The sequence below is a fragment of the Cyclospora cayetanensis genome, unplaced genomic scaffold, assembly GCF_002999335.1.
Source record: "Cyclospora cayetanensis isolate NF1_C8 unplaced genomic scaffold, CcayRef3 CcayRef3_contig_84, whole genome shotgun sequence".
Lineage (NCBI taxonomy): Eukaryota > Apicomplexa > Conoidasida > Eucoccidiorida > Eimeriidae > Cyclospora > Cyclospora cayetanensis.
This window is the reverse complement of record NW_020312757.1, coordinates 121946-132780: the sequence shown is the minus strand read 5'-3', so window position 1 is coordinate 132780 and position 10835 is coordinate 121946. Positions and strand designations below refer to the sequence as shown.

The window sequence follows — 10835 nt, the reverse complement described above, 5'->3', positions numbered from 1 at the left end:
GTTACGCCCCTATGGGTTAATGACGCAAGCCATGTGAACGAATTAACATGCCACAAGAGTAACACGCAGGCAAATTAATTCCCTTGCACCGTATGGATAGGTCACCCCAGACCTACGCCTCCCAGTTGTGGGCTTTTGGGGTCCGTGAAATAGCCCCGCTGCAATCATTGCCAGTGTGGCTTAACTAACGTTCAAGAGAACACCCTTTCCAATATTTTTTGTCACTTAGTTGCTGTGGAAGACGTAGAGACTGCAACTCGCCGCTTTGCTGGTTCGTCCTGGGGTAATGGGCCCTCGCGGTGACTGTACCCCGAGCAAACCACTCGAGGTTGCCTCATCCATCGGGCAAACCCAATGGAAATGAGAAAATAAAGTGGACGCTCACCATGTGGCGTCCTTTTCAGCACCCGGGGGCCCTCTTGGCCCCAGGGGAGACCAAGATTCTCGGTGTCCCCTTCAGTTTTATAGAGCGCGTAACGCCGATTCCAGCAGCGGCAACAGCAGTAGCGATGCTCGTCGCGACGCGGCAAAAGGCAGCAGCACCCACAGCGCTTGTTGGTCATACTGGGGGTACTCAGTTGTGGGCTCCACGTGGTGGCGTTAGGCGTGGATTTACTGTGGCTGCAGGGCCTTTACGGCTGCACGAACACCCACCGGATCCATCCTCCTTCCTCTCCCTGTCGATGGGCAAAGGTCCTCAAAGGCCTCATTTCGCAATGCCTGCCGGCTCCTCACTGTTCGTCGCGCATCATCATGGAAAGCCAGGCAGGGCGCATCTATCTCAAGGGGGCCCCCAGGGGCCCTCTCCAAGATCGCATGCAGGTGCCCTTCGATTCGAAGCCAGAAGCGTCTACCCCAGGGCACTTGTTAAGAGGCCTCCTTGGGAGACCCCAAAGCAGATCTGGCTTCCCGGCAGCAGCGGCTGTAGGAATTTGGCTGTAGCGCCTCACTGGCAGACCTCTCTGAGGCCGCCCTTTCCTTCTGCCTCGCAGCACAGGCAGCGTCTCGTGCAGCAACGGAAGCAGCAAGAGCAGACTGCTTCATCTGCAGAAGGCAGAGGCGGCGGAGGTGCCGGTTGGTCCTTAAGAGCATTTCTGTGTGCAGCTAGCGGCACGGCTGCCGTCTTGTGGCTTGTAGAACGCCAGCGCAGGGTAGAAGCAGAAGCGGCAGCAGCTGCTGCTGCGGCAGCTGCTGCTGCTGCGGAGAGAGGCGGCTTTGCCTGGCTTTGGCCAGAGTGGGCGTCTCTCGGTAGCAGAAGCAGCATCAAAGAAAGTGGTCATGTGAACGGCAGCATCGCGCTGGGATTCCCCAGAGACGATCCTTGGTGGGTGTGGGGCCCACTGGGGACCCCGTTGGTGGAATTTTCTCCCTTGAAGCCTCAACCGGAACCTATGAGTGTGCGGCAGCAGTGGCATCAGCGCCATCAGCTGCAAGACAGTGGGTGCGTACGGCCGAGTGTGGGGAGCAGTTCTGCCGAAGCGTCTAAGCTGCTGTTGTACTCCTGCGGGGGGATCTTTCTTTTGTGGCGTGTTGCTGCGGCAGCCTCAAACAGCAGCAGCCTGTGGGGCAGCCACCTGATGCGGCTGTTGATGAATCATTTTGCGGCCTCCCGTGAGGCCCTGCTGGCTGGCAGACTCCACACGATCTTCACTGCCAGTAAGCAGCGTAAACAGCATTAGCAGCAAACAGCCTGAACACATCTCAGATGAATGGACTTTTTTTTCTTGCTTCTTATCAAGCATGGCAACCCCACAACCTGGTTCCTTGGCCTGTATATATTCCCCTTCCTTTCCCCCCCAATGGTTCCTGCGTACAGCCTTATTAAGGTGTGGTGGTTCGATGCTTGGGCTACTGATATTGTTGCAGAGGCTGCTGCGGCGCAGGTCTGAGTCACGCGGGCTTGGCTCACTTGCTGATGAACTGCCTTCTACTGCAGCTGCTATTGCAGCAGCTAGAGTCTGTATTGAGCGGGCGCGATGTGTGGGGGCTGCTGCTTTTATCATCCTTGCTTGGGGTGTCTACGCACGTCATCTCCAGCCCCCTCCCCGTTCTAGGAGCCTCCAGCCTTGCTTGCTGTCTCCTCTGGGTAGAAGGCGTTTGCCGCAGCAGAGACACCTTCATGACCATCCTTCCATTGCCAGGTCTGCTGCTGTTGCTAGTGCTGCCGTGAGTGGTTTTACTGCTGTCTCTTTTGCGTCAACTGAAGGCGTGTTGTCTCATCCAGACGCAAGGGACGCGGTGATAACGCGACCTTATTGCTTCCTCTCTTCTGAATCTATTCATCTCCCCACTTCCTCCGTGCCTGCCTTCCCTGTTTCTGGGTACGTTTCTCAATATGCCCGCGGTTGCGCATCTGGTGCAGTTTTGTGACAGGTGGTGTCGTTATTATCAGGGCTAATGCTGACGGCGCTGCAGCTATCCCAGCTGAACCTTCTGGTGAATGCCGTCTGCTACTTGATTTCGCGCGTGGGGAGAGGGCGAATATCAATGTTGCTGCGAGGCGTTTCGTGGCCGGGCCACTTGGGAGGTATCGCCGCGGGCTGGCTCTACACGGAATATAAGAGACGAATCGAAGGAGACCCCCGCTGGGGATCCTTTCTCAACCTTTCCTACACCTTCTCCGCGTCCGATTGGTGAGCTGCAACTACGATTGCCTCTCATGTCTGCCCGCGCCTATGGCTAGGACTCTCCTTGATGATTGAGGCTGCCTGAAGGTGCTTTGCTGTGCTGTCGGTCGTTCAGGCAAAACACACGAGCAGGTGCGCAGCAGCCACCTGGTATTCAGATCCCACTCCCTAGCTCCCTTCGATGATCGATTTACCGCGTAGGCATGAGGGTTTGAAAGCTGTGGGCCTAATTGTTGGAAATATGGCCGTGCAGATATCTCGGATTCACTCAAGATCCTGGGACTCCAGACGCGATTGCTGGTGAGGCTGGCAGCAGCACATTAACACAAGAAGGAGGAAAAAGTTTGGCAACAATGGCTGCCCACACGCCGTAGCCCATCAGCCCGTAAACCATATCACATATGCCTCTTGTATAGTGTAACGCTTGGTAGTTTCTGTTTAATTGACGCTGCGGCTGTACTGCAGTTTTGTGAAGAGGACGAGAGGCGTCTTACCCGCATACGGTTGGAGCAGTTGAAGCGGCAGAGACAACAGCGGCGGGCCTTTGGGAGCATGTAGAGGCGTGATGCACTGTGCCACCACAGGGGTACCATAGACTTGTTGTTAGAGGCAAAATAGCTTTACTGCCAGCCGTAGCAACAGGCTAATTTTTATGCTGTTCCTTGAGGGTGCTAATTCGCACTGCCGGTTAAAACCGCGTGCTTTGACCGCCTGCAATTGCAACTTTTTCAGTGCCGGTATCCTCAGCAGGATTGTCATGCTGATCCCTTTCATGGCTTGCCGATTACAATTGCAGCACGCTCAAATAGGCTTTAATGGTGTCGTCTTTTGCCGATATATAGTTTAGAGTTAGAACATTACTTGTGTGTATGGTTTTGTCTCGGGGGCACAAGAAGGCCGCACTGGCCACAAATCTTTAGGCCGAAAAGCGCGACGAAGGCGAGCACCCTGAATGTAGAGCTGCTGCCTTTTAAACCCATCCCCTGATACTTAACTCCTGCCGAATCCTGTAGATCGAACAGCTGAGCTTGTGCAGAAGTGGCGAGTACACTGCCATCATGAGGTCTGAAGAAGAAACGCTCCACCCTCTAGCAGCCTTGAGTCTGCCGAGGCCACGTTTTCTCTTCGAGCTCAGACATATCACTCTACAAATGTGAAACAGTATGCACGTGTCTGGGGTCCACGACATAAGAGAGAAAGAGATTAAATAAAGCCATCACGCTCGGCCATTTAGCCCCAAACGCATGGACCCACAAAGCTGCACAAGGACTTTCGCTGTCTGGTATCTCATGCAGCGAACAGCACCAATGCTCTAGTATTTTGTGAGTGGATAGGCCGAAAAAGGCTACACTGGAATACGGATACGGCAAGACGCAAGCGGTTGTGTGCATAGCCTTTATTGTGGTTATTTCACAACTTAACGGCCTAGATTGTATTGCATGAACTAGCCTTCCCCACTCTTCCTTTTCTGACTCAATGGTTTAGGGGAAAAGGATATTTAGAAGTCGGCCTTGAGCTTCACAGCTCGTAGAAAAGCAGGATTAGTTTGCCGATGAAATGTTTTTGAATGCGCCAAGGAGCTTGTGGCTTCAGAGTGCGTCGCAGGGGTCAGATTATGCTCAATGTGTAGGCAGGTCACTATGGCACCAGGAAGCAGAAGCGAACTTCATTTCCCCATCCGTGATAACACTGCTGTGGCACCAGTGGGAGGGGATGCTCCTGAGCCATGAGAGAAGCGGGGAGTGAGGCCACCAACTTTCTTCTGCACAGGGTTATTTTCTTCAGGCTCCTGCCGACAAAAACCAAACAAGTGAATTCCCACATGATTTGGTTGAAAAATAGGACACTGTTTTAGGAAAACTTGACATTCTACTGCATCCGCGGCCAGTGAGATAGCGGAAACCGTCTGAATCAAGCCATTTCTGATCTGAAACCTTTTCTTTAACGCCTCCTTAGGGAGACACTGAACCTTAGACTGAAAGCAAACTTGGTAGAGGGTGATAGAGTGGTTTTACTCGAGGGCTTCCTCTTCCCCCTGCCCGCGCCTCCCAGAGTTCCGGTATGAGAGCAGACACACATGCCAGGATGCGTGGTAGCACACCTTCTTTGCACTTTAAGCACTCTCAGCTAGCTGCTCACAAAAGTATCTAACGCTGCGGCAGAAACCCTGCTGTCTAAATATGTATCAAGCGAGTGCGAGTCGGCACTAAGGAGAATTCAAGAAAAGACAGGCCATTTTTAGTATTCTCGACTAATTTCAGTCGGGTAGAATTGGTGAGATACAAAGAACGGAAGTGTAGCTGCGCCCTCTGCAGGTACCGTGCTGTGAATGTTCGCATCGCTCCTATAGGACGCCGTGGAGCACTACGGTTTTTTGTGGCCCCAAGCACTATTGCTGCATCAAGAAACAATATAAAGCCACACCTAGCGATTAAATACGCCAATTGTACGTATCGAATTTCTCTGCAACCAGGAGGACCCTCGGAGCATCCAGCACACAGCCCGTCCCATCAGGCCCCACCCGACCAATTCTTGCTGGAGCGTCCCCCGTGGCTCAGCCCCTGCGGAGCTCTCGCCTTCCTTTCGGAGCGACTGAGCACGAAGTCTGTTCGAACTTAACTCACGACCACGTAGAGGGTGGCGGTTTTGTCGGGAGTCTGGCTCTTTTCATTTTCGTGAGCCGGGACAGGCTATCAGTTCGCGGGGCAGGCGGCCTGCTAGAGCAGCACTGGATCTCTTTCTGGGTCGACTCGCACGTACTTTTGTATCGCTTCCCATCTGGACAGTGTGATTCGTTGGTGTTTCTCGCCACTATGCTTTTCGCATAGCGGTTAATGGCCCTTGGGTCACTCTTCTCTACTGCAGAACACTGCCCCGTGGCTGCTGGCAGATCAATTCGGGGATCTGGGAAGCCGTGCTTCCCATCCTGTTAATCGATTTTCGCTCTATATATCGAGCTATTTAGCCTGTTTTTTGGCAGAAAAGGCCTTCGGTGCCTAAAGCCGTAACGGAGGGCACGAGATCCGAGACCCACACGAAGCCACAAAGAGACACGCAAATATAGAGGAAGGAGCGACAAATATAGAGGAAGGAGCGACAAATATAGAGGAAGGAGCGACAATATGTCATCCGAAAAAGCCGCTCTTGTGAGTCCCCCAAAAGGGGGCCCCAAAAGGGGAATCGCTCCGACGTCATTCGCCGATGCCTTGAAGCGGGGCAGCGTCTTCCTGCCGTTTAAGGAGGCCAGCAATTTTGAGCTGTTCCTTCTATGCATTAGTTTCCTGTTTGCGGCCGCCGCAGGCAGCATGTTGCCTTACTTCATGCGGTCGTTTGGGTCCACAATAAACAACCTACATACCACCATGGATGTGAGCGGCACGGTGAAGGAGATGGCTATCGCTGGGGGCGTAACTTTGGTGCTCCAGGCAATTGCATGTATGTGCATGGAGATATGTGCAGATCGTGTAACGGCGCGCATGCGTTGCCGGTACGTGGATTCTGTGCTGTCTCAGTCTATGAGTTGGTACGACACGAACGATGCTGCCTCCTTGTCTGCGCGCCTGGATGTTTGTTTGGCATCCGTGCGGGATGGTATTGGCATGAAGCTCGTGGCAATTCCCTCGAACGTAGTGCTTATTATTGGGTCCATAGTTATCGCCTTCATGAGCTGCTGGTCCATCACTCTGTGCTCGCTAGTCGGTCTCTTGCCAGCGGCCTTCTCTGGAGCAGTTCTTGGATGGGCAATGCGCACAACCTCGACCAAGGTGAACAAAGCGCTGGAGGAGGCGGGATCTGTAGCCACGGAGACCTTCAGCAGTATGAGGACTGTTGTTGCTTTTGGAGGGGAGAATGTAGCTATCGAGAGATACACGCACCACAACAGAGAGGCAGAGAAGGCCGGCATTTGGGGGGGCTTCCTCTCCGGTCTGGGCATAGGAGGCCTCATCTCATCCGTCTTTGCAATGTTTGCGCTTGTTTTCTATCTGAGCGGGGGCAAAGTAGCAAGAGGCATGGAAGACATAATCGCGAGTCTCCCACCAGGTGGCGAAGCCATCTTCCAGCAGCCCCCCTCGATGTGGCCGAGGCCAGAGTTCGAGGGTGGGTCGGCATTTGTGATTTCCGTCTGTCTCCTCATGGCTTCCTTCACACTAGGCAACATAGCAGAGAACATATCGCTGCTCATGAAGGCCGTGAAATCTGCGGAGACGATATACGAAGTCATTGAGGAGCCCTCAGCGATCGACCCAACAGACCCCACAGGAGACAAGGACGTGGCTCTGGACGGCGATATCGTGTTCGATTCCGTCACTTTCTCCTATCCGTCGAGACCAGGGGCCGTCATTTTGAAAAACTTTTCGCTAAGAATCCCAGCAGGGAAGTCCGTCGCGTTTGTTGGCCCCTCCGGCTGTGGCAAATCAACTATCCTGCAACTCACTCAGCGTATCTATGACCCCGTCGAAGGGAAAATTTCAATTGCTGGACGGTGAGGGAACGCACAGCTGCTGCATGCACACATACAGACGAGCAGCCCACCCCCCAACCCCCCAACCTGAGTGGCAACGAAGTAACCCTCGCTTCTCAACAGCTGCATGAGAGGGCTCCTTCCTCTTGAGCTTTTGCTTCCTGCTTCCCTCTAGGGGAAGGCAGCCCACCTTTCCTTCCTTTTTAGATTGAAGACAGAGGGTCCACATTGGTCTGTCCTGTGGAGCTGCAGGGATCTGACGAGCCTGAATACGCGATGGTATCGGTCGCGCCTCGGGGTGGTCATGCAAGAGCCTCGACTCTTCTCTACAACTGTGAGCTATGTCTGAGTAGGGCTGTCAATTCGTTCGCAATTTCTGTTCCCTTCTTTGGTTGCCTTGCTCCCCAATGTTAGAGAAGAGGGCTTTTGTGCGCGCATGCTTTCTTCCTCTATCATTTTCGATGCCGATGGCCTCGTCAGTCAGGGTGTACGAGGTGGCCGTTGTGGCTGCGAGGCTCTCGGAGCCTTCCTCTTGTAGGTCTGATCGATCGCAGCACACCTCGCAGGACGGATTTGTTGTAGGCCGTGTAATGAAGGCGTCAGGTCGTACATGTGTGCATGTGTGGTTTGTGGGGTCCACTCTTAGATTGAAGAGAACATCCGCCTGGGTTGCCCTGAAGCCAAAACCCTAGCAGATCTCGAAGTCGTGGCTCAACAAGCTCATGTCTCCGCGTTCGTAGATCAGCTGCCCTTGCGGTATCAAACAATGTGCGGAACTGGCGGTGCTCAGTTATCGGGAGGGCAGAAACAGCGCGTGGCCTTGGCTCGGGCCTTGTTGCGGCAGCCCGCGGTCCTTATCTTAGACGAGGCTACTTCTGCTCTGGATAACAAGTCCGAAAAGGCAGTTCAAAAGGCGCTGGATGGTGTTATAAGCACGTCCAGCGCCACCACTCTAATCGTCGCCCACAGGCTGACCACAATTCAGAAGGTGGACGAGATCATTGTTTTGGATAACCGAGGCGATGGTGCAGAAGTTGTGCAGAGGGGGACTCACGACGAGCTTCTCAAGGATACGCAGGGACTATACTATAATCTCTTCCAATCGCAAGACGGAAGTAAGGGCCTTCAGGAGCAGGCACCTGTAAAGCACCCTTCTATGAGTCATTCAGCTGAGGGCGCAACCACCGCGGTAGGATTCCCTTCCTGTGAACATCAAGAAACGGAAGATGATGACTTGCTGTTACCCGCGACGCCCGTGGATGGCGGTGTCTCTGCTCTCGAGCTCATGGAGTCAAGTGTGGGGCTCAATGCCACCAGTTTTTTGGCACGACTGACGGATAAGGGCTTGACTCCACCCCCCAAAGGCAGAGCGCGTCTTCGCCGCGCCGTGCGTATGCTGGCTCCCGAATGGTTCATGTTTACGGTGATGATTATCTCCTCTGCGCTCTCTGGAGCCAGCTTCCCTTTGATGGGTCTTCTCCTGGGCAACTTTCTCACGGTGCTGTTCAAGCCAGATCCCGCGGAATTGAGGGACGAGACGGACTTCTGGGCGCTTATCATACTCATTTATTTTATCGTGCGGTTCCCCATCGAGGCTCTGAAACAGTATTGCAAAGAGTACCTTGGAGCCCGTCTCTCTTACCGACTACGAGAGCGGGCCTTCACCAACATTGTGCACCAAGACATCGCCTTCTTTGACGACACAAAAAACAATACGGGGATACTGTGCTCCATTCTTTCGGCTGATGTGGCTTCTGTGACCACCGCCGCAACTGGAAACTTTGTGAGTGCTTTCCACGGATTCTTCTCCTTTGCCGTTGGTATTGCGATCGGGTTCTGGTACTCCTGGCGCCTTGCTCTAGTCCTCCTCGCGACCTTCATTTTATCTGCTGGTGCTGTGGCCGTTGACTACGCGCTCAACAGGCCAGCGCTCAATGCAGCGGGAGGCAGCTCAAAGAAGAAGAAAGAGGACTCTGCCTCGGCTATCTTTGCTGAGGCCGTTTCTGGCATCCGCGTGGTGATGTCATTCGGGCTTGAGGGGCACTTCTCCCATTTGTACGAGCAAGCAGCAACAAGCGAGCTGGGCAAGAAGGCCTGCACCGCATTCGGCTTTGGCATATCCTGGGGGATTTCCCAGAGTATGCAGTTTTTCGTTTTTTCTTTGGCTCTATGGTACGGAACCAAGCTCGCCAATGAAGGGGAAATCAGCACATCTGCCGTCCTGAACACTGTTTTCCCCATCGTTTTTGCCGCCACTGGGCTGGGCGTCGCCTCCACGTATAGTGCAGATGCCAAAAACGCACAGAAGGCTCTGGTGGATGTCTTCCGTGTCATCGACAGACCGTCACGGATCGACGTGCGGGATGCCCTAGACGGCTCCGGGGATATGCTGGAGAACTTCACCGGATCTGTGGAGTACAAGGATGTCTCCTTCTGCTACCCCAATAGGCCGGAGCAGCCCGTATACAAAAATCTTACATTCTCGATTCAGCCGGGAGAAAGCGTTGCTCTTGTTGGAGCTTCTGGATGCGGCAAATCAACGGCTGTGCAGCTGCTACTGCGTTACTACGATTTGGACGACAGCACTAGAGTGCAGGCAGACAGAGCGAAAACTAAGGAGGCACACCGTGTGGGGCGTATCCTAGTCGACTCCACGAACTTGAAAGACGCCAACCTTATTCGCCTGCGGTCTCTCATTGGCCTTGTCAGCCAAGAGCCAGTTCTCTTCAACCTCAGCATTGGAGATTGCATTCGTTACTCAAAACCCAACGCCACGCAGGTGGGCTATTGCTTCCACTGTGTTTCCGTTTTCGGCTTGTCTGTAGGAATGAAGGTTGGGGTGTGCGGTGGGAGTGACTTCGTGTATTGCAGCTTGTCATGGACTTACGAGCTCTGAATTGTGAGGTTCCAAGCGGTTCTAAATATTTGTGCAGTATGTTTTTGCATCTCCCGTGCTCGGCAATTGAGTGACAGTTTCCAGTTTTTCACATGAAGTTTTGGGGGTGGTGACCCCCTGGAGGTTCTCCCGGTTCTGTTCCTTCTGTTTTCAAGTTAGAGATCATGAGAAGGGATGAAGCGGCGGGTCGATTTTACTCATGGATGCGCGCTTGAAAGTGCCTCTTGATGATCTCAGTTCGTCGTTTCTTTACTTTATAGCGGCCTTCTGGTGCTTGTGTATGCATGCACATACATGCGTGTGCTTGTTCCACTGGTTCTATTTACAGGAAGAGGTGGAGGAGGCAGCTCGTATGGCGAATACCCATGGATTCATCTCCGCACTGCCTCAAGGCTACAACACAAATGTTGGAACTGCGGGAGCGCAGCTCTCTGGAGGCCAGAGACAGCGTATCGCCATTGCTAGGGCTCTCCTCAGGAATCCTAAAATCTTGATTCTGGATGAGGCGACATCGGCCTTGGATGCAGAGAGCGAGAAGCAGGTACAGGCCACATTGGATAAACTTGTTGCTGAGGATGCAAAGAGAAGCACCATCATAATAGCTCACAGGCTTTCAACTGTCCGGACAGCGGACAAGATTATGGTCCTTCAAAACGAAAACGCGGAGGGGAGCCAAGTTGTAGAGATGGGCAACCATGAGCAGCTCATGAATATTCCCAATGGTATCTACCGGGGCCTCGTGCTGAGCGCAACGGAAGAGGGATGAGCCTAGCAGGTACACTCCGTAACCAGCGTGATCACTTCATGTCTTAATTTTTAATTATGTCTGGTTCCGCGCATAAGTCGCATG

The 10835-nt window shown here is 53.4% G+C and overlaps 2 protein-coding genes across 2 annotated transcripts; both read left to right on the top strand.

The window, feature by feature from the left end:
- Positions 1-386: 386 nt before the first annotated feature.
- On the top strand, positions 387-3474 carry LOC34618120. Its single transcript, XM_026335892.1, has 5 exons — positions 387-1662; positions 2135-2321; positions 2363-2527; positions 2881-2997; positions 3270-3474. Exons 1-5 carry the CDS (start codon positions 387-389, stop codon positions 3472-3474), a joined length of 1950 nt encoding a protein of 649 aa, XP_026191677.1.
- Positions 3475-5461: 1987 nt separating this feature from the next.
- Positions 5462-10751, top strand: LOC34618119 (ABC transporter B family member 13). The gene is made up of 5 exons (XM_022731462.2): positions 5462-5541; positions 5641-7110; positions 7342-7423; positions 7736-9868; positions 10314-10751. The coding sequence occupies exons 1-5, from the start codon at positions 5462-5464 to the stop codon at positions 10749-10751; spliced, it is 4203 nt and encodes a 1400-aa protein (XP_022593250.2).
- Positions 10752-10835: the final 84 nt, after the last annotated feature.